Source organism: Gracilinanus agilis, chromosome 4, assembly GCF_016433145.1.
Source record: "Gracilinanus agilis isolate LMUSP501 chromosome 4, AgileGrace, whole genome shotgun sequence".
Classification (NCBI taxonomy): Eukaryota; Metazoa; Chordata; class Mammalia; order Didelphimorphia; family Didelphidae; genus Gracilinanus; species Gracilinanus agilis.
In genome coordinates this window covers 470,328,874-470,353,496 of record NC_058133.1, presented here as the reverse complement: position 1 = coordinate 470,353,496, position 24,623 = coordinate 470,328,874, and the positions used below count along the sequence as shown (strand labels likewise).

At 37.8% G+C, this 24,623-nt stretch overlaps 1 protein-coding gene across 1 annotated transcript in view; it reads left to right on the top strand.

The window, feature by feature from the left end:
* The window catches only part of SPAG17 (sperm associated antigen 17), a 260,151-nt gene extending 235,947 nt beyond the window's left edge, over positions 1 to 24,204 (top strand). The window contains exons 43-47 of the mRNA XM_044675536.1: positions 9,249 to 9,391; positions 12,003 to 12,187; positions 18,394 to 18,454; positions 23,103 to 23,247; positions 24,038 to 24,204. Of these exons, the coding sequence (XP_044531471.1) occupies positions 9,249 to 9,391; positions 12,003 to 12,187; positions 18,394 to 18,454; positions 23,103 to 23,247; positions 24,038 to 24,204 (701 nt within the window). The remainder of the gene's footprint in view (positions 1 to 9,248; positions 9,392 to 12,002; positions 12,188 to 18,393; positions 18,455 to 23,102; positions 23,248 to 24,037) is intronic.
* The last annotated feature ends 419 nt before the right edge of the window (positions 24,205 to 24,623 follow it).

The window sequence follows — 24,623 nt, the reverse complement described above, 5'->3', positions numbered from 1 at the left end:
TAGTCCCATTAAGAGCACCACTGTCCTTACTGTCACCCATGCTCTCAACCTAGGTTTCTTTCTCAACTCTTTACTCCCCCCTTTCCCATATTCAATCAGTTGCCAAGTTTTGCTATTCCCAACTTCCCGATACCTCTTCTATAAGTTCCTTTCTCTCTTCTAACACAGTCACTAACCTGGTATTGTCACTCATCAACTCAAACCTAAAAAATTAAAATAGCCTTTTAGTTAGTCTCCCTGATTTATCTCCATGAACTCCATTTCATCCTCCATTCAGCTGTCTAATTGGTCTTCCTAAAGTCTAAGTTAGCTCCTTAAATGATCAACTTCACTGGCTCCCTAATACCTCCATGATCAAATATAGAATCCTTAGTTTAGCTCTTCATAATAGGGCTCCTTCCTACCTTCTCAGGTTTCTTACACCTCATTCCTCCCCACTTCCCTTCCCTTTGCCATACTCTGTGATCCAATGACATTGACCTCCTTATTGTTCCTCACATACATCACTACCTAGTGTCCTTCACTGAGGAACTGAAGATGGCAGCACTGTAGTTGGAATTGAGGTTCTAGACTGTACTACATGGCCCTTTGGAAAGACCAATGGATTTAGTATCAGAAGATCTGGGTTCAAATTCTGGTTGTGCCACTTAGTGCCCTTGTAACTAGGGGAAAATCACTTAATCCACTGTCTCCTGAATGATCAGGTTGGGTTGGGAAAACCTTGTGGTTCCTTCCAGCTCTAAATCTTTGATCCTATGACTAAATGTACTCTGAGGTCCTTTCTGTCTTGGAAACCTATGGTCCCCACCCTCTCATATTTTTATTAGAGTTGTGGTTCATAAATGAGATGTTCATAATTCAAAGATTGATAAGCTTAGATCTATATATGCATATAAATACATGAGGCAATCTTCTGTTAAGTATACACAGTTTATTTAATGTCTGTCCAAAGTAGACAGTATCCATTTACAAGGTCTTCTGAAAGGAGGAGGGGTCCACAATAAACTTTATGGAATTCAATTTATTTACTCCAGAAGAATCAAGGACTGAATCAACCTTATAAATGCCCTGAAACAACATAAATTCCAAGGATATCCTAAATAAAGGAACATCTGTTTGCTGCAGTTTCATTATTCTCCAACTACACCCCCCCCAACAAAAGAGGGAATAAGCTGTGAAAATGGAAGGTTTAAAAAAAACAGCACAAAATGCATCCAGCTATAATCACTGTAGAAATCCAAGGATATTTCCAGATGAAAGTAAGGATAGACATTTCCAAATCATCTTGTGTAACTTAAGTCTACCAAGGGGAAAGATAATTTTGTTTCCTCTTGGACATTAACTGAGTTTATCCACCAAACCATAGCCACGAAAAGGTAATTAAAATAATGCAAAATTGATCCAATAACTGTATAATGAAGTTAACTAATTACAAGGTGTTTGAAACATTTTAACAACTATAGTTCCTTTAAATATGGTTAATTTTATTGGAAAAAATAAACAATAAGGTCTTGTTAAAAAAAAAAAGAATAAAAAAAATACTGGAAAAAATAACACCTTAAAAACCAGAAATGTCCAATACATAAAAGAGGCACAAAAATTCACCAAAGAGAAAAACTTCCTAAAAAGTAAAATTAGCCAAATAGAAAAAAGGTACAAAATCCAGTGTGGTATGATGAATAGAAAGCCAGACATTAGTTAAGGAAGATCTAGAGTCAAATTCTGCCATAGACACATATACTTGCTAGGTGATCATCAGGAATTCACTTGAGCTCTCAGTGCTAAGGTTCATAGAAGATGCCAACTTGCATTGGTGAAGAAGTTTTATCCTCTGAGAGGTCTCTATACCAATGAAATTACAATTTAGTCCCTCTCTTCGACTTGTGTCATGGCCTCTCTTGGCAAATAAGGAAAATCATTGCCTGGGCCCTTGATCAACAAAAGAGAGATAGTATAAAATAAAGGAAAGAACTCTGAGTTTAGAGATAGAGAACCTTGAGTATGAATCCTAACTCTGGTACTACCTGAGTGATATGTAATGCCATTTTAACTCTTTGGGCCTCAATTTACTGATTTGCAAAATGTGGCAATTGGATTAATATTCTCTGAGATATGCATGTATATCCTGGAAAGATATAGCATACAAATGGATGACTGTCCCAAAATTGACCTCAGTATCAAAAAAGAAATTGTAAAGTTTTCCTGATGACCTCAATCTTCCCCTTGAACAAATACCTTTCTTTTTAATACCCATATTCTATTATAAAACAAAGAAGAGGCACAACATATGTAGGTATCGCATCATATCATTGATTAATATAAGCTTTTTAGTGATTTTCAGATCCTGAGTTATTTTTCCCACCCACTATTGTCTAATTGTGTCCTCCATACTGGACTTCTGCAATTGAGGGTTTTTTAACCAAATATAGAGTTTCTCCATTTTTATCAGGTCAGGAAACTACCACCCAGAATGCAGATGAATCAGAGTTCTACCAAATGTAGATGTGTAATATAATGTAGATAGGCAATATATGTAATGTGTGTGTAAAATATGTAAGTTATTTAATATAAATTGTCCACTAATGGAATATTGATATAAAGTCCATTTAAATCAAATGGATGACATAAATGCCATATCCTCTCCACTACTGTGAATGACTTGGGACCTGATAGTTTTGAGCACTATTATAGTAATGGGAACATAAGGAAAGATCAAGATAGGGAGTTTAGACCTTTAGAAATTTAAAATCTGGTTGAGGATTAAAAAAAAAAACAGAACTCATAGGGAAAAAATAGCTTAACTTTGTGTTGAAGTTTGTGTACAAAATGTGATAGGAATTCTTGGAGAGAAGAGATCAGCATGGGCTACAACAACCTGAGGTAGATTTATGGAGGGGGTAAGGCTGAAAGGATTTCATGGAATCTTATCTTACCTTCATTTTACTTGTAAGGAAACCAAGTCTCCAAGAATTTAGGTGACATAGCCATTGGCAGAAAAAAAGACTCATTGCTAGAGATAGAAAGAAGATGGAATAGCACTGAATGGTGGAGAAGCAGGAGAAGCAAATATATAGCAACTAGGAATGTTCAAAACACTATAAAGAAACTAGTCTGCCTGAAATAAAGGGTTTCTGTTGGAGAAGAGTGAAAGAAAAGGTTGAATAAACACAGTGCAACCAATTAATGAAGAACATTGAATGACACAGAGAGGAGGAGCTTAAACTTAGTGGATAAGTAAGAGGGAAAACATTGTAGTTTTTATGAACATGATAAAGAAGTATATTATGAAAATGATAAAGAAGTATATCTGATGGGGAATGCTATTGACTCACATCTTTCACATCAGTGAATTTATGGTTTTATTTGGGGGTTTGGTTATATTTGCTCTTACAATAATGACCAATATGGAAGTGTGTTTTGCATGACAATGTAAATAAAATTTAAAAAGAAAAGAAAGATTCATCTGATTGTGATATGCACTGTAAATTAGAAGGAAGAATCTATGGTCAGAAAGAAGCTACTTTAACAATCCAGGCATGAGTTAATGAAAATTTGGCTACTAAAAATTCCATATGTGAATAGCCAAAGCCTATATTAGTGTAGTTATCATCAGAGAAAAAGAGGGATGGATACAGGAGAAGTTGTAGTGAAAAAATCAATAGGGCTTTGAAAATAGTTAGGGGTGGAGGGGAGGAGAGGAGGAGAGAAAGGGAAAAGTTGAAGATGATATTGAAACTGTGAATCTGGTTGATTAGAAAGATGATGTCTTCAGTAGAAACTAGGAAATTTGGAAGAGTGGTTTAGGAGAAAAGATAACAAATTTGGTTAGGGATATGTTGAGTTACCTAGGGGACAACCAGATGGAACAGTCCACAGGCAGTTGGTGATGTAGTCAAAATAGAATGATGAAATTAGCACTGGAAGACAATAGGGAGGAAGAAAACTGGGCTCTTATTCTATTCAATCCTCATCCAAATATATACAAACCACTTTGGAGCATTCTTGATACCTTTTCCTTATTCATCAGTTTCATCTCTTTTCCCATGTTTCTCTTCCTTTTTCTTCCTTTCCTCCTGTACTTCCTTTCCCTTTCCTCCCCCTCCCCCCGCTTCCATCCTGCTCCCAAGGACAGGAATCTCAATGGATTTGTTGTGATTACCAGAAACTAGATAAAATCATTGTTTGATTCTTCTCTCAGAGCTAGATGAGAAATAAGTGTAGTACCAACTAGCAGGCCTGTCTTTCTTCCATTCTTTTTAGGTGGAGTAGGACTTTTTTTTCATGTGTAGGCTCTGAACCAAACTTTAAACTGTGATTGGAGACCCTAAAACTTACAGCCAGATGGAAAAAAATAAGACATATAGATGAGACTTTTATGATAAAGTTATAGTTCTCCATTGTTATTAGGTCCTGATGAGAACTAGCCTCAGAGTCTAAAGGACCTGAGTTCAAATTATTTAATCTCTTTGTGCTTTAGGACTGTGGTATTAAACTTAGGCAGCTGTAAGGTCCAAATGTCATAAATCCCAAATCAGATTAAAATATAATTGGGAAATATTTAGCATAATAAATTAAAAATAATATAACATAGATATTGTTAATTTATTATTTTCTAAGTCAGTATATTACCCACAGGGATCTGTTTTGAGTTGGACATCATCACTCTAGGCAACTCTTTTTTTTAAAAAAAATCTTTACCTTTAGTCTTAGAATCAATACTGTGTATTTGTTCCAGGGCAGAAGAAAGAGTGGTTAAGGCCAGGCAGTGGAGGTTAAATGACTTGCCCAGAGTCACCCAACTACGAAGTGTTTGAGGCCAATTCGAACCCAAGACCTCTCATTCCCTAGACCTGGTTCTCAAGCCAATGACTCACTTTGCTACCCCTCTAGGCAACTCTTTTGTGCGCACGCGTGTGCACGCGCACACGTGTGTGTGTGTGTGTGAATTGAAAATTTTAAATTAATTTAGAATATTTTTCCATGATTGCATGATTCATGTTCTTTCCCTCCCCCACAAGCCTCTCCCCCAACCCCTGGAGCCAATGCACAATTCCACTGGGTTTTACATGTATCATTGATCAAGACCTATTTCCATATTATTGATAATTGCACTAGGGTGATGGTTTAGAGTCTACATCCCCAATAATATCCCCATCAGCCCATGTGTTCGAGCAGTTGTTTTTCTTCTGTGTTTCTACTCCCACAGTTCTTTCTCTGAATGTGGATAGCATCCTTCTCATAAGACCCTCAGAGTTTTCCTGGATCATTGCATTGCTACTAGTAGAGAAGTTCATAACATTCATTTGTACCACAGTATATCTGTCTCGGTGTACAATGTTCTCCTGGTTCTGCTCCTTTCACTCTGCATCAATTCCTAGAGTTTATTTCAGTTCACATGAAATTTCTCCAGTTCATTATTCCTTTGAGCACAATAGTATTCCATCACCAACAGATACCACGGTTTGTTCAGCCATTCCCCAATCCAAGGGCATCCCCTCATTTTCCAATTTTTAAGGCAACTCTTTAAGCTTGTACATTGTAGAGAATGTGCTAACCCAAACTGGTAAAGAGTTTCCTGATCTAGAAGTTCCATATACTAATGAAACCACAAGTTTTAGCACTTAGCACTGAATATATGAGATGTATTCAGAGACTGTTATGGGTCTTGATTTTACTTTACAAAATATAAAGCTTTATTGAATTATGCAAAAGGTCTCATAATAAGTGATTTTTATGAAATTCCTGAATTTAACCAATCTTGTATACAGTCTTTGAATACCCTAAAAAAATTATCATATTCCTGATGATTTTCAATCAGGAAATACTCCTGTATGGAGGATAGTGTTAGACACAACCATGGCTCACTGGAATTGTAACCTGAGTCTGTGACTGTGTTCTAAAATACTTTCTTGACATCATAATTCCTTTGGAACCTTCAATTTTAGGTAGTAATTGAAGTAATCAAAATTGTTGTTCATTTGTTTTCATTTGTGTACAACTCTATGATCCCATTTGGGGTTTTCTTGGCAAAGATACTGGAATGTTTTGCCATTTCCTTCTCTAGCTCATTTTACACATGAGAAAACTGAGATAAGCAGGGATAAGTGACTTGTTCAGGATAAAATAGCTAATAAGTATCTGAGGCCAGATATAAAATCAAGATGAATCTTCCTGATTCCAGGCCTGGCTCTCTATCCACTTTGCTACCTAGCTGCCCAATCAAGATCTATATATCACTCATAATAGGACAGTAATGGTGATAGATACAATTATTAAGTCTAGATAGGAAGAATGTCCTAATATTATTAAAGATGAGAATGTATTCATGAACCCACAAAGCCATGATGATTTGTACCATTTGTTGATTTATAGCAAAGTAGAATTTTGTATTTAACTTCCTAAGATAACAGTATGCAATCATAATCTCTTTGCCTTAAATATCCTCACTTCTTAGAAAATAAGACAAAATTTATACAATTGCATCCAACTGATTCAAGTCAAAGGTCAGTTTTTACTCCATTATACCTGTGTGTTTGAAGGAAAAACATGTTTTGTTTGCATGAATTAGCTAATCTGGTTATCTATTTTTTTAATTTACTTTTTTGCCATTTTAAGTTATCAGAGTTAGTGGTAGCTGGCCATTATATATTTTCTTAATATTTAAAATAATCTTGAAATATTACTTTCATCCCTTGATTAAACACATATTCAGAGAGAAAAGAATGTAGGACTTCCTCGCTTAACGTGTTTCTTTAAATGTAAAATCTTTTGAAACTAGCTAAATAGTAGGTTTTCCTCCCTTGTTTTAATAAAAACTAGTAAAGGATAGAACCCGTTCTCTTCTGTAGCATCATTTATTTGCCAAATCCTGTTAATTCTGCTGACAGAATTCACTACCTGGACCTCTCAAGGAAATAAATACAGGGAGACAAATATCAAAGGAAATTGTCTCCAGATTCAATTTCAGTTCCTATTGTGATTCCAACATAGGCTGAACCTCGGTATGAAGTTCAGGTAAAGTAGGCAAGTACACACAACCCAAACTTAAATATACCTCTGTCTAAGGGACACCGAGGTCCCTCATCTACTCCCAGTCAGGAGGAACCTTGGGAAACTAAATCAGTTCCAAGGTCTTTTTCCAGAGGAGTGGTTTCAATTCCAAAGCATGAACTAGACTTCTGAATCAGTCCTTGAACAGCTCTAGAACCAAATCGGGCTCTTGGATCTAACAGACAGGCTACAACCCAGAACCAAAACTGAATAAATGTCTGAGATCGTTGTTGTCTACAACTACACTACTGAGAACTGAGTCACCACCAAAGTGTGGATAGAGCGGTTTAGATGACAGTCAGACCACAAGTTAAACATAAAGTCACTTTACAAGAAGAAGATCACACTCTTAAAACTGTTCTTTTTGACCAACACATTGTAATACTTCTAATGTCAGATGTGAGACCTGGAAAATGTTGTACCAATGACAGATATCTATGAGTCTACGAGGGATTTTGGACCAGAGTCCATTTTTAAAAGATGTGTTTTCTATAAGAAAGAACACTATCCACATCCAGAGAAAGAACTGTGGGAGTAAACATGCAGAAGAAAAACATATGATTGATCACATGGTTTGATGGGGATATGATTGGGGATGTTGTAATATGGAAATTGGTCTTGATCAATGACATGTAAAACTCAGTGGAACTGCTCATTGGCTCTGGGAGGGGGTAGGGAGGAGAGAAGGGAAAGAACATGAATCATGTAATCATGGAAAAATATTCTAAATTAATTAATTAAATATATTTTTTTAAAAGACAGTTTTGGGAAACTGTCTCAAGTTATATAAGAAAAGGAAATAAAACCAAAGATATGGACATGGTAACCAAAAAAAAGTTAATAAAACATAATTATAAAGAGAGCATACCCATATATCTGCTTTCTTTTATTTATAAAGATATTTATGAAATAATCTGCACATGCATTTATGGTATTCTTGAAGATAGTGTTAGATGGGAAGAATGCTTTTTCAAGAGATACATACTTCATTTTGAACCCTTTATTATGGTGCAATTGATTGAAAAAAAATGTAGAGAATGAAGCTATTGTTTTGTTGACCATAATGAAACATTTTTAAAGCAAAGCCCCAATTAAAGGTTCTTTCACTGTCTTCTATGCATTCATTTCCTAGTTAGGGAATAATCTCTAGAAATTTGAAGACATTGGGTTAATAATTCTAACTCTTGTTCCTGGTTTTGTAAATTGACTGGCAGTCACTAAATGGCTTACAAGTTTTGTGCCTTCAATATCTTGGTGTGGAAATTGGAAGTGATGATAATCCCATTTGAAGTATTTGGAATAAAAGATATTAAATCAAAAATAAATAAATAAAGAAGTGTTTTCATTGGTCAGGTTTTATAAGAGACGTTTCCCAGATGGGTCAGGTAAAATCTTTTATGAATTTGGTAGATAAATCTCATGGTTTAATACTTCTTTTACTCTGTAAGATTAACTAAATATGCTAAGAAAGGAAAATTAGCTAAATTTTAGCTATTTTAGATTATCTGTTTTATTGTTATTATTATATATTATTTATTAAATATAAAATTTCATCCCTTGATTAATATATATACAGAAAATATATGCAGAAAAAAGGTAGGTAAAGAAAAATAATAATATGTAAAAATATTGTATATTATTATATAGATGCTATATATCTATATAATAGCTGTATTAAATCAATAACTAAATTTAGAAAATTAGCCATAAACTCTCCATTATTGAAGATGTTATATTTCTAGGTTCCCTCATCCATATGGCATGTCCTCTTGAATTTCTCAGCCTTTGGGACTCAGAACTCCCTAAGAACATCCCTTTCTAGAAATTATAGAACACCTCTTCCCTATTCCCTTAAATACATCCTGTTGTCTGGGGAACCTCTCTGCCACTATAACACATGGTTTCCTTATTTATTCAATTTTTTTTAACTTTTCACATTTTTCAAACTCAACTGACTGCCTTACATTTCTTCACATGCTCTGCAGCACCCAGCAAAACAAAACCCCCAAAAAGCTTCACCCTAAGAAAGGAATTAAATAAATATTTGTTGATTCGTGGATAATGCTGATTAAACTCCCTTATATGTGTATCTGTATTTCTTTTGACTGGATTTTTCTTTGTTCTACCAAGAGGCAATAAATAAAGACTTTGGCTGGGAACATCAATCCTGTGTAATTAAAACGCCTCCTTTCCAATAGACTCTGAATCATCGTGGATGCCTGTGAAGATTCCAACCCAGTCATTGCTGCAAAATGCTGCCGGACAGCCCAGGAAGGAGAAAGTAAAACTACCTAACTACTTAAAAGGTTCTAAGCCAAAGAAGTCTCTACCCCTTAAAAAGGTAAAACAAACTTTTCTTGGATCTAGGAAACAGCAACAACAGTAGCTCCATAGATGACAAGTTAGATGGAGTTTTTTTAATCATTGCCATTACTAGGTTCTAGCAGCAGCTGTAGGCTATATGGAATAAAAAGTATTTTCCATCCATTGCCATAGCCCAAGTTGCTTACTCATGGTAAGTCTTTTGGGGTCTCCCAGGGATAAGGAGAATCGATAACTAACTATACTACAATTCTGTGAGCAGAAAGTTTCAATCCAGTCTAGCCCCAAAATGCCCTCGTTAAGAGATAACTACAAGGTGCCATGCTTGGAACTGGAGCTAGAAAGATGAACTGAAATATGCCTATTGGTTGGAATATTGGAGAATGGCAAGATCTCAGTGCCACTGGTCAAAAAGTAGAATAATGCTATAGACTTGTAAGGAATAAGCCTGGGTTCGTGCTCCTGATTTTTGAGTCTCCATATAGACTTCAATCTTTGTTTTAGGCACACAACCACTCTACTGAGGAGGTGAGGCTTAAAAGTTACTAGGAATTCCCAAGGACATATTGATTGTAATCGTTAAGAATGGCAAGATCTCAATTCCATTGTCTAATTAACAGAATAATTTATAATTACTGACAGCTGACAGCTTATGAAAAATTATAGCCTGGAATCATGCTTATAGCTTTTGACTCTAGGAGCTGTGATGTCAACAGACAGACTTCATTCTTGTTCCTACACACACTACTACCTCACTCAAGAGGTCCAATCCAATCCAATCCATTATTCAAATTGAGCACCTATTATGTGTCAGACACTGTGCTAAATGCTGGGGGTGCACCTCCAAATTTCCATTGTACTTGGCATCAGCTGCTGTGCTTGGTCTTAGTTCCAAGGAACAAAATACTCTTGCACCAAGTATACTCCCATTATTCCATCCTCCCCCACCTCCAACTTTCTTGCCTCCTTTTGTGTGTTGTTTCTCTCCATTAGATTATAAACTCCTTAAAGACAGGAATATTTTTTCTTTAAAAAAATACTGAAATGAATAATATGGAAATGGGTGGAAGTGCTCATTGAATCTGGGAGAGGGGAGGGAAAGAAAATGAAATATGTAAACATGGAAAAATATTTTTTAAAGTAAAAATTAAAAAATATATACTGCTCCACCCAGGAGATGAGACTTTGCCCAACTATCTCTCTAAAAATTAATCAACAAACATTTGTTAAATCATATGTTACAGGCAATGTGCTCCAGTGTTGGAGATGCAAAGATCCTTCTTTGCTCGTTCCTTCCTCTTGCCTTGGGTTTGGAAGATAAGCCATTCAGTCCAGTTCAACAGCATTTCGATATAGCATTAGCAAAGTTCAGGAGGAAAGAATGGCAAGGAAAATTCCACTTAAAATCATGACAAAGTGCATAAAGTATCTGGTGTCATTCTACCAAGACTCATTCAAGACTTAAATAAATATAATTATCAAAAAAAACAAAAAAACCAAAAACTGAGAAATAGTCAAATAAATGACTCAGGTTACAACTCATCCATTTACAACTTTTTGATATCTACCAATAAATTCACTCAGTGGGCTGGAGACTTTCCCTTATTTCTCTTGATAGTGACAGTGGAATACCTCGACCATCCACCTGCCATCTTTCATCCTTACCGTGTGGCCAGCATATGTTTTCTGGCATACACATTCAATCCCTGTAACTGGGAAGGCTGAAGTTGGTGAATTACTTGAATTCAGAAGTTCTGACCTAAGCCTGTTGGGTATCTGCATTAGGTCCATCCTCAATAGGGTGAGCTTCCAAGAATAGAGAGTGGAGGACTAAAGAGAAAGCTGGCCCAAAACACAGATAGAGCAGGGAAAAGCTCTCTTGCCATTAGATGTGGGATTTGGCTTATGAGTAGCTGCTGTACTTCCAGCTTGGGAAAGACAGGGAGATCTAGTCTCAAAAGGAGTTTGACTTCCATAGAAACCTTGGGTGAATAATTAAAAGATCTTTGCAGTTTCCTGTTGCAAATTAGCCTGCTAGTCCATCTGTACTGTCTGTTTCAAATATAAATACTTATGGATAAATCCACCCAAATTTCCCCCAAAAAATATATATCATTATGGACATTCTTCATTAATTTGGTCTTTCTTCTGTGGATAGTACAGACCATCTTTTTGAATGGTGACAACTCTCTTCCAAGGATCTTTGCAATATTCCAAAGCTTGATGCAACCAGCACAATGTCACCTATAGATATGAATATCTGAGAGTCTGTCTAGATTTGGAGTCAGGAAAACCTGAGTTCAAAACTTGCCTCAGATGCTTACCAACTGTATGACCCAGGACAAATCCTTAACATTTCCCAACCTCAATTTGTTCACCTTGAAAATGAGAGAGTTAGCTCTAGAGCTATAATCCAAAATTTCTCAAAGATTGGAACTTTGGGTCCAGGACCTGACTTGATTTATGATTAATGACTAATGCTCATTGAATTTATTAAGTTGAAACATATTATTACAACCATCAACTCTCGTTTTCCCCCCTCTTTGGAGATGGGAATTTCATTTCTTTCGTTTTTAATTTTTAAACCTATATTTACAAACCATTCTGCAATTTTCATCCCTTATATACAGGTAGAAGACTCTGTCGGGGGGCGAGTAAACACATCCTCAGTGGCGGCTGCTGCCTTGAACAGTGTGAAACCTCCCCCTTATGGCTTCCATCTTCTTCCACCAGAGGTGAACTTTGGAGTCCTGAAGGAGGGCCAAACCTATGCAACCACAGTGAAGCTAAGAAACATTGGTGTGGATTTCTGCAGGCAAGGCTACTATTCACTCAGTAGTAAAAATACTCATCAGTATCATAGATCATTTGTATTATTACAATGTTAATTGTTGTTATACTAATTATGGTCACACCAAGGTCTCCTGGTCATTCTACCATGTTTAGCAGTAACGAAGGACAAAGCATTTAAGCTTTGTATGTGAATCACCTAGATATTTACTCAATACATCTCTTCACGTTGGGTCACATAGACTTAGCTTTGCTTCTTTTTTTTGCCAAGTAGCCTAATTTGAAAGTTGTAAGTGTTAAAATTAATGGTTTGGCTAAATATATGAAAATTAGAGAAATACAAAAGGGTAGGGAAGACATTAACCTATCTAACTAAATATTGTTCTAGTGCTTGGCTTAGCCCAGGACTTGTTAAGCTTCCATCAGAATTAAACTCTCTCCAGAAGACAGGAAGGGAAAGCCATCTATCCACTCACCCAAGTTCCCTCCAAGAGGCAGATCAAGACAATTACTGGAGCTGAAGGTGACCCCTGAGGCCAACTTTCTTCTTTGAGCCAACCTTCTTGAAGCCGACTTCCTTCTTGGAGTAACTCTCTTCTGGGAGTTCACTCTCTCCTTGGAGTGACTCTCTTCTTGGAGTTCACTCTCCACTAGACTCAACTCTCTAGCCTACCTGCTCAGGGATTTCGTGGCTTTTATGGTGGGTTTCTGTTCCTGCCCCTCTTCACAGGGACCAATCACAGTTTCCAAATTGTCCAGCCCTGCCCAGGGGCAGTGTCTGTGGGATTGACTCGTCACCTTAAAGGGGTTAATTTTCCTCCTAGGATTCACAAGTTTCTGAGTTGTCATCCAGTTTGGATTCACCTGTTACTGAGTTAGCACATGGGTTGTAGTCTCCCTTCTGGAGGTATAAACTCCTGTAGTAAGGGTTTCTCTTATTTTAGAGTTAAGTATGGGTATATTAGCTTTTGTTGATTAATTCAAAAGTAGACAAAGGAGAGGTAATCCTGTCCTCACAATCTAGTGAGGGTACTAAGTAGGGGCATTTAAGTTATTGTTTCAGAATAGACAAAGAGAACCAAGAATTTCCTTTCACAAAGTGAATTCTAGGAGTACAATAATGAAAAAGATGTTCAGAGTTCAGTGTTGTTGTATAGTCATTTAGGGTTTTATTGGCAAAGATCCAAAATGACTTACCATTTCCTTCTCTAGCTCATTTTATACCTGAAGAAACTGAGGCAAACAGGACTGAGTAACTTGTCCAGGGTCACACAGCCAGTCAAAGTTCATAGACCAAGACAATTCACCTTTTTCCTGGGGCAGCCTGGTATGGGGTAGACAAAACACTAAGCTTAGAATCAGGAAAACTGAAGCATGAGTCCTGCTTCCTACAGTTACTCATTGTGTGATCCTGGGCAACTAACTCAATTTCTCACCACTTCATTGAGGAGGAACAAATATGCTGCAGGCAAGAGAAACGTCTTATGTAACTGTGTAGTGAAAGGAGATAGAATGTCAAGTTTAGCTTGGCTTTAAACACTGAACACGAAAGAGAGTTGTGTAAAAAGAGGCTGGAAAGGTATTCAGGTGACTTAGAGCATCAATAAAAGTCTGATACATTGAAGAACCCTCTGGCATTCTGGGAGACAAGAGTGCCTGCTGAGGCTCTTGCCAATTAAGATGCTTTGTTTTCCTAGTGCCAATCACAAGAAAAGAGAGCTGCTATTGGAAGGATTCTCAGAACATGCTCATCTTCCTGGGGCTATGTTCCCATTTCCTTTCTATATCCTTCTACTTTCCCACAAAGTGGATCTTGGAAGCTTTCAAGAGCCATACACATGGGGGGAATAAATCTGGAGGTGGAAAAAAACATCATGTGTCTCATTTCTGCTTTAAAATAAATCTTAAAATTTTGAGTCAACTGGAAAATCAGCTCACTGCATAAGTATGGATTTTGGGACCCCAGGAAGGGGTATGAAGAATCATATAGTTTGATGCCTTCATTTTATAGATAATAAAACAAGGGGCCCACAAGTTAAATGACTTGTCCAGGGTCACCCAGCTGACTGGTGGCAGAGTTGAGGATAGAACTCAGGTTTCCCAGTTCCTAATCTGGCACGTTTGTGTGTTTTTTTCCCACTATACTATGCTGCCTCTTTTTGATAGTAGCTAAATTTCTCTGGTGACCCCAAACTTTATGGCCTTCCTCCTTCCATCTCTCTCCCCTTTCCTTCCTCCCTCTCCGGTATTTTCTTTCCTTTCCTTCCTTCCAACTTTCCTTTATTCCATCTATCCCTCATTTCACCCAGGCTAGAAATACTCACAAACTCACAAACCCAATCTCAATTCTGATCAATATGGAAGCTTTAACCTCCTTTCTTTTTCTGACATGGGCCAGTTAACCCATATCAGTAGTAGGCTGGTGGTTCACTATATGGGTGAGCTTACATTAAGAACTATCTGAAGGAAAGTTGGGTAATCTGCCCCAAATACTTCTCCCAACTAGTTGTTACTCTGATGCCCTGAAACTACTGCAAATTCAGTTCAGAGACATCCAGTCAACTTACTCATGCAATCCACCAGGCTCATCCTCACCAGTAGTGAGGATTATAGGCTGGGACCACCATGACCAGTACTATCATGGCTTATTGAAGTAAAATCTTAGCATTCTTTGTCTGCTCCTAACCATACCGATTATAAATACCATCAATGCTATCTTTTGCATTCATTGGGCAAAGTGAGTAAAGGTAGGAAGGATAGTCTCAAATAAATAAAATCTGTACCTTCAGATTCTGTCTTTTTTAACCCAAAGCTTCAGTTTCATAGACTTCAATAGGCAATTCAATAAATGTGGCCATTTCAGAGCCAGTCCTGAATTTAATTGGTTAGAGAGGTCAGGGTGGAGGTACGCTTTCTTTGGCATTTCAACAGACTCAAGGTCTTTAACCATCATGCAGAACCCACAAACCACAGGAGGGGAAAGAGGCTGGCTCACAGTCTTTATTAGCATGGAGGTTTCCAAAGTTTCCCCAAATTCTGTATGCTTCCCATCTCTTCAAATGTGTAGACTCCCCAGCCAGCCAGTGCATTCTGGGATCCCACGCACCACTGATTTTCAAGAGAGCTTTCATTCTTTAACCTAATGATCTGGCAGTCAGCAGACCAACATCCATGCCCATGCACCATGCTGAAATGTGCACTCCAGTCCAAAAAGGAACTTTGCCCTGGCTCTGAAAAACAGCTAATAAGTGGGACTGAGACTTATGTTACAGTCATTTCTAATACTGGTTGACTTTATGAGCTTACATTAAGAACTGTCTGAAGGAAGGTTGGGCAGTCTGCCCCCAGATATTTTTCCTAACTATTTGTTATTCTGATGACCTGGAACACCTACTGCAAATTCAGTGCAGAGGATCATAAAATCAAAGATTTAGCACTGAAAGGGACCTCCGAGAAGTCTAACCCCTCTCCTTTTATAAGTGAGGAAACTGATGCCTAAGACAGTAAAGGGACTTCCCATGGTCACGTAGATGGTAGAGGTAGGATTTGTACCTGGATTCTCTGTCTCTAAAACCATGCTCTCTCAGCTAGTTCAGTTGAAGAGTTAATTTTGTACAGTACAATACGCTCATTGCAGGAGAGGCGCCGTGGCATAGTGAATAAAGGACAGACCTTGGAGTCAGGGAGACTTGGCCTCTGACATCTGTTGGCTGTGTGATCCTGAGCAAGTTACTTAACCTGTAGGTGCCCCCAGGCTTCTGATCTGTGTAAGTAGAGGAAATGTCCTCTTTGAAAGCTCTTTACGATGTCGAAATCCCTGGCCCCCAAAATGTAGAAAACACTGTGCTAGATATGGGGGAGAGTCAAAGATAGAATTTTCTCTCTTGGTCATTTCAGTAGTCCTGTGAACTCATCTATTATCCTTATGTAAATCACTTCATAATCCATATATCCAGACCTCATCCCTCTCCTGAGTTCCACCTCTCCAATGGCCTGCGATACCACAACATCTGAATATCCCATAACAGGCATCTCAAACTCATCACGTCCAAAATCAAACCCATTTTCTTTCCCTCTAAATAGAACCCTCCAAAAAAAGAAAAGAAAAGAAATGAAATGAAAATGAAAAGAAGAGAAAAGGAAAGGAAAGGAAAGGAAAGGAAAGGAAAGGAAAGGAAAGGAAAGGAAAGGAAAGGAAAGGAAAGGAAAGGAAAGGAAAGGAAAGGAAAGAGGAAAAGGAAAAGGAAAAGGAAAGGAAAGGAAAGGAAAGGAAAGGAAAGGAAAGGAAAGGAAAGGAAAGGAAAGGAGTAGAATCCTCCATCTAACTTCCCTGTTTTTGTGGAAGGCACCACCATCCTTGCATTTCCCCAAGTCCACAAACTCTTCATTCTCTTACTCTACTCCTGTAGTCTATCGCCCAGTTCTTGTTGATGTTTACCTCTATAACATCTCAGGTCCATGCCTTCTTTCCATATGCCATCACTCTACCATCACCTTAGGTAGACATGATAACTGAGCTGAGCCTTAAGCAGACTTGGAGATTCCAAGATTCCCTGTTGAGGAGGGAAAGCTTGGGAGGTGTGAAAAGCAACCAGTGCAAAGGCAATGAGATAAGAATTCAACCCTGAGGAGTAGTAAGTGCAAGTAAGCTGGTTTGCAGAGAAGATGGTCCGGGGAAATCAGGAGAAATAGGCATAGAAAGATAAGCTGCCCTCAAATTGTGAAGGAATTTTAACATATTAAGGGCCTGCTGTATAGAGTCTGCTGTGCTTGTTGCCGAGATATATATGAAGTTAGGCTAAGACATGGTCCTGCTCTTGTGGAATTTCAAGTCTAGGAGAAAAAGATGCACATCAACTATGATTTAAAATTATGTAGATGATGTAGGTTATGTAGTTTACGTAAGTTAATGTAATGTAGATAATGTAGGTTAAATGTAGATAAAGGTTAAATGACTTGCCCAGAATCACACAGCTAGTGAATATCTAAAGTCATATTTGAACTCAGATCTTCCTGATTTCAGGCTTAGCACTCTTATCTACTGTACCACCTGACTACAAATAATAATAATAGCTTTTAAAGGCTTACATTCTAATGAGAGAGATGATAATTAGATGATAAATCAAATGGAAGAAAGGTCATCTCAGAAGTAGCCAGTCACCAAGCATTTATTAAGTACCTTCTGGACATAGCACTGGGGATTCAAAGAAAAACAAGTAACAGTCCCTGCCCTCAAGGATCTCTCAGTCAGAAAAGGTAGGAGAATAGGAAAAGGTCTCTGAAGAAGGTGGAATGTGAGCCAAGTCTTGAAGAAAGCCAGAGAAACTAGTGGGTGAGGAGGGAGAGAGCATGCTAGCAGGGAGGAGGGAAAGTATTCCAGGGGGTGAGGAAGAAGAGCATTTTAGAGGGTGAGGAGGGAGAGAATATGCTAGTGAGGAGGAGGGAAAGCATTCTAGGGATTGAGGAGGGAGAGAATGCTAGGAGTGAGGAAGGAGAGAATTCTAGGGGTGAGGAGGGAAAGAATATACTAGTGAGGAAGAGGGAAAGCATTCTAGGGGATGAGGAGAGAGAGCATGGTAGGGGGAGGAGGGAAAACATTCTAGAGGGTGAGGAGGGAAATAATTCTAGGGAGTAAGGAGGGAGAAAAATATACTAGTGAGGAAGAGGGAATTCTAGGGGATGAGAAGGGAGAGAATTCTAAGCGGGGTAAGGAAGGAGAAAGCACACTAGGCATGAGAGATGGCATAAAGACACAGAAAAAGATAATGAATTAGCACTGGAGACGAGTAGCAACTTGGCCAATGTATTAACAGAACACTCCTGAAAATTTGGGGGCAGAGGGCTAATGTAAACAGACGCCTACCTGAGAAAGATTTATCCTTATGAATTACTATCCATCCTGTCCTATATATGTTCAATCTGTTATTGTGCTGTGGCTGCCACTGAGGATTCTACCTCTTATAGATGCTAGCAGGATGGAGTGTGTACTTGGAATCCAAAGACCTGACATTTGCTGACCTTGTTACTTTCTAGTGAGTCAGCCTTAGCCTGAGATACGTCTCTGAGCCTCAGTTTCTTCACCTGTGAGATGGAGATAATGATACTGATCTGCCTCTCAAGATGATTATTCAGTGGAACAAATAAGGCAGTTTAGGAGAGAGTGTTTGGGTAGATATTGATCTAGATGAATTGTTATTATTGTTCATTTATAACTGGATATTTCTGTATCAGATTTCAGGTGAAGCAGCCCCCACCCAGCACTGGACTGAAAGTGATTTACACCCCAGGACCAGTAAGTTGTTGCAGATGCTTCTGTGGGTAATAGCCCACAGCCACAAGTTTCGACCAGTCAATCAGATCAGCATTTATTAAACCCATGCTATTTGCCAATATATTTGCCAGTATTCTGGCCCTACAATGAAACAGCCATCACTAAGTGCTGTGGGCACAAGGAAAGCAAAAACATAACATCTGCCTTCAACGTTTAGCTTACAGTCCAATGGGGAGAGGGGGAGAAATGTGCAAATAATTATGTACCAGCAAGATCTAGGCAGGATAACTGGGGAATGGTATTGGAGAGAAGGCACTAAGGTTAAGGAGGAAAGTCTTCTTGCAGAAGGTAGGCTTTAGCTGAGGCTTGAAGGAAGCCAAAAGGCAGATAAAAAAAGGCACCAATTGTTATTTTTCCAAGAGAGGTCATCTCAAATAGTGGCTAGTGTTGGACCTTGAGTCAGGAAGACATAGGTCCAAATCCTACCCTTAGCACTCAATTTTGATGTGATCATGAGAATTTCCACTCAATTCCCCTTTACTTCAGAAACTTGTCTAAAATTCCAAGTTAGAGACAGGAGTCAGCGGACATTATCAAAGGATGCTGTTTCTTTTAAAGAGACCCTTTTAAAAGACAACTGTTTGACCACATGGGTCGATGGAGATATGACTGGGGACGTAGACTCTAAATGATCACTCTAGTGCAAATATCAATAATATGGAAATAGGTCTTGATCAATGACACGCATAAAACCCATTGGCTATGGGAAGGGGGTAGGGGGAAAGGAGAGAAAGAACACAAATCATGTAACCATGGAAAAATATTCTAAATCAATTAATTAAATAAAATTTTACAAAATTAAATTAAATTAAAAATTAAAAAAATATACTCTTTTAAAGAGCTTACTAATTGAAATTATCAAATCCCTTAACAATTTAAAGTCTACATTAACTCAAGGTGTATTCAGTGACTGCTCAATAAACAGGACACGGTAGTAATTATTCCCCGTGGAGTCTTTGAATTTCATTCCAGTCTTGTAACTAGCAGAATGAACTTTTAGTTTGACTATAGCAAGAACATGCCCTCTAGACTTCCAGACAGTGTAAATAGAGCTACTGTTCTGATTAAATGCAAGGACTCAATGCATTTGCTCAAAGCCTAAGTAAACTTGCAAGGTGGCCATGGCCCAGGTCCCATTCTGAAGAATTTCACCCATTTCTTCATTTTTGGGGACCTTCCTGTTTACTTAACTAAGAGGTAAGTATTGCTCTCCTAGAACCAGAGTAGCTGAATATATGTATTCACAGACATTGTTAAAAAGGTCTCATTGGTTTTCTTCTTTCTCTTTTCTTTTTTTGGTTCTGGAACTTATAAACCCTTATGAACATTTCTTAAAATGTTGTAAATGATAGTCTATTTATTTCCGTGGTCAATTATCATTACATTATTTTGTCCGTAAATGATAGTCTATTTATTTCCGTGGTCAATTATCATTACATTATTTTGTCCTCGGTATGTTTTTTCATTGTTTTTGCATCAGTGCCAGAATGTCAAGCATTGGAGGACTGAGACTATCTCTATTTTTATTTTTTCCTATAGGAATATAGGGATACCCTGCCCTGCCAACCAAAATAATGGGTTGTTTTTATACAAACCCATCAGATGAAACAGGGTTATGAAAGAAGTTGGTTCTAGAAGGAGCAGTACTATAGTTGACATTAAATAGGTTGGAGCTCAAATACTAGTTCATATTGGCATTGATGACCTGATGGGCATCTGAGAAATTGAGGCAAAGGATTTTGACATGGGATTTTGCTATATTAGGTTGAGATTTGAGTATTTTATATAAATGACATGACTGTGGCTGATTAGGGCGATATTACACAAAGTATACCTAATACAATGTCCAGTGTAATACTACCCTAAAACAATACTTAATATTTTTGAAGTTATTTTATTTGGGCTTTCTTTGTTTTATTTTAATCAGCCAAGATTTACCTTCTCACCCTCTTTCCGAACCCATCTGAACTTTCACAAAGAAAAATGACACCTAATGCAAATATATAGTTTATAGTCATTGGAAACAAATTTCCACATTGGCCGTGTCCAAAAAATTTGTCTCAGTCTACATTCTCAATCTTTCACCTCTCTATCAGAAGGTAAATAGAATATTTCATTGTCAGTCCTCTGGAATTCTGGTTGGTCATTTCACTGATCACATTTATATACAATAACTGGTTTATTCATTCACTGACATATGGGCACCCCTATAGATTCCATTCTTTACCATCTCAAAAACAGCTACAAACATTTGTGTATATCCTTAGTTTATTTTGCTTAGGACTAATCCCTCCCTTAATCTGCCCTCCCCACTTCTCCCCTTTCTCTCCTAGTATGCTTTAGAGTTAAATTTATTTATGTACCCACCTCTGTGTTTCTCTGTGTATTCTTCCAACTTTTGACCAGTTCAGATGAGAGGATCAAGTGGTCCTGCCTTGTTTGTAGAGATGTCTATTTGTACACTCTCATTATGAGATGTTTCTTTAATCTTCCTTTCTTTCCCTTCTTTAACCACTCCATATTGCATTTCTTGTCCCTCTTTCCATCCAAGCCATGACAGAACCATTTCCAGGCTTTGTCTAATTGGACTTCCTCTATGAACTCCATGATGATACAATTCAGAAGAAACATATATCATCTCCTCATGTTTGAATGTGAGCAGTTTATTCCTTTTTAGTCTTTCATCATTTTTCATTCATGTTTCCCTTTTTATTCTTCTTCTCACTCCTGAGTTTGAACTCTGAAGTTTCTTTGCAGGTCTAGTCTTTTCATCAGGAATGTTTGGAAGAACTCTGTTTCATTCAAGATCCATTTCCCCCCTGTAATATTATATTCGTTTTTGCTTAGTAAATTATTCTTTCCTGTAACCCAAGTTCTCCATTGCTTTACAGTTGGTGTCTTCCAACTTGTCTGTGATCCTGACTGTAGCTCTTTAATACTTGAATTCTTTCTTTCAGGTTGTTTGCAATATTTTCTCTTTGACCAAAAAGCTCTGAATTTTAACTATGATATTCCTGGGAGTTTTCACTTTGGGATTTCTTTCAGGAGGTGAACAGTAGATTATATTTCTACTTTGCCCTCTGGTTCTGAGACTATTCTAAGCCTTCTCACTGACCTGGATTTATGACTCAGGATTTTGGAGTGGCACATGTCCCTTTTTCAATGTCCTGGTCTAGATTTGGGGATGCCTCAGTAGGAGTCTGAGACCTGCTTTGTGTTATTGTGCAACCTCTCTGGACATTGTAGTGCTCTTGCTTAGACCCAGTTCCCAGTGTCTTCAGACCTCTCAATATCCCTTTGACAAACTTTGTCAACCTTTGACTCAGTGCCCTTTTCTTGGATTTTTCCATCAGGATTCCAACTGATATATTTTCTAGGTCTCTTAATTAGAATTATTTGTGGGAGCTCAGCTGTATTACTCCCTTCTACTTCGCCATCTTGACTATACCCTTAAAGAAATTCTTTTTGAAATTAATGTGGTATGACAAAAGGATGTCTAGTAATCCAGTCCACTCCAAGATTGCATTCTTGACCCATTTACTGATTATTTTCTCTAATTACTTTGATGGATCTGTATGCATGTCAGCCATGTGAGTACTCTAAAATTCATTCCAGGAGCCAGAGCAGCATAGGGGGAAGAAAACATGGAGTCAGAAACCCTGGATTTGAATCCTGGACTTATTTTATTTATTAGTGGGTTACTTTGAAGATATCTTTTGACCTTTCGGGGTCTCTGTTTCTCACCTTTAAAATGAGACTCTATTCTATTTCTAAGATATACTGATTCATTATATTCTAATCTGTGTGACTAACGTTCATGTCTTACAAATCTTTCCCAGAGGGTTGAGGGCCTTGCTAAGTACCTTGCCCCTTTCTTGATGTTATGTGAATACTAATTTGGTAGGGGCAGGGGAGGTATTTTTTTTCTTGGATCAGTGATTTCAAATGATATAGAGAATTGACAAGGACATTCCTTTCCCCATTGCAAATTTCCAACTATTCTGCAGCTTATAGTATTGGAGAGTTTCCTAGGGATTTAATGATTTAAATGAGATAAAATGAATTGTCCAGGATCACAAAACTAATTTGTGTCAAATTCAGGTCTTAAACGTAGGTCTTCTTGATTTTGAGGCTGGTTCTCTATTTATTGTGCAACATAAGATTCTCTAATGTATAGACATTCAAAAAAATCCAACGCCGATACTTGGCAGTCTTTGCTTTTTCTGTAAGGAGGAGTAAAAATGGCCACTCTTTTCTGTGGGGTTAAAGCATTTAGGAATTTTCACCTTCTGGTAGCCTGTGAGAATTTGTTAATTAAAATCATCTGTTTCCTGTTATTTTGGAATGCATCCTATTGTCATTGCTAAAATTATTCCTGTTAGTAGGAACACACAAGATATTTAACTTAAGTTTAAACGAAACCCCTTTATTTTTATTACCATGCATTGAGCAAACAGTATCCCACTGGTGGAGATGGCATCTCCGCTATTAGAAATGTCCTGAGCTTCCTCAGCCGTAGCACCCTGCATTACAATTGCATGTAGGGCAAACTTCATCATATCCTCTCCGTCCTTTTGACACTTGATGTTAACTCTTCGGTGTCTTGTAGGTGGCATCAGGGCTGCAGGTGGACCTGCAGGTGGAGATCTTCGCCATGGCTGTTGGAGAGAACGCCGGGAAGGGAATCGGAACCATTTCGTACAATATTGAGATTGTAACCGAACATGAAATTCTGCTTCTGCCCGTGGAAGCAAATATCCTTTAAAGTTTCGTCTCCGATGAGAAGCCGGGATTAGCTTACCTCTGGAGTCCCCTAAAATTCCATCAAGAAAAAAAGGGTTGAAAGCAGTAGAAATATCAGTCACATTTCCCATCGAGCCCGAGTTAATAAGCAGCTCCCACTCGCTTCATGCAGAGCCCAGGAAGGAAGGCTTAAGACCAAGGTCAGCTTTAGGGATAACCGGGACCATCTCGTACAAGCTCCTTGTTTTACCGATGAGGAAATGTTGGCCTCAAAGGGCGTTCTGTGCTCAAGGTCACAAAGGCGGTGTCGGAATTTGAGTCTATTTGAACTTCAATCCTGACTTCAAATTCTGTGCTCCGGTCATGATGCAGCATAAAGAAAAAAACATGACAAAGTCAACTGTTGAGATCTAATGGGTTCAGGGCCTTCTACCATGACAAAAATGGCTGAGCACAAAAGCAAATTTTGAGTTCTCTTGACAAAAGGACTCGGTTTTTTTGTCCTATATTCTGAGAGTTTGGCCAATAGCTGACCTCATCACTTGAAGTTTCATATTCTCTTTGTTTAATTCTATTCTTTGTATAGATTATAGACTGACTACATTAGCTGGACCAGGCTTTTAATAGAATTTGAGAACCTTCTCTAGAACCCTTTTCATCTCCAACCACAGACATTTCCCAAGTAGTTTTGTAGAATATAAAGATTTTTGTGTTTAGTCAGGTCTTGGGTTCAAATGATATTTGGATAGCTTATTTGGAGATGATGCTACAAACATAATAAATCCTTAACAAATATCTTACCAGTTTTAACACCTCATGCCTATGACTCCAGACCAGAAAGTTTTCCTCCGGGGAAAGAAAACCCATCAATTCGTCGTGTTTCCACAATCCTCAAGCCTCATAAAATATCACATGTAAGTAGGAATAATAGAAATGTGCCCATAGGCTCGGTAATTCAATATATATAACAACTGTTCCAAGTTCCAGTCTTGAACTTATCGGCCAATTAGTATTAAGTGCCTGCTTATGTGTGTGTAAATATTAGTGAACTTTGACAATGATAGACTCACTTGCTGCTGTTCTTGTAACCTCCATGATTTTGTTCCATACTTTTGAGGGGAAATGAGCTGCTTTTGCTCACTAATATGTAATTTATTGTTAGTCTTTGGTCACTCAGGTTTGGAATGACACTATTACCACCCTAAAATATTCAGAGACCTGAGATCCATGATGGCAAGTATGAATGCAATATATAAAATCCATGTATCTGACATAAACAGATGTAGTGTATAAAATTATTATAATGCTTAAATTAATATCAACACATCAAGATCCTAACTCACTTAATTAACTTAGATCTGTTCAGCACCATTTCCTGAGTTAATGA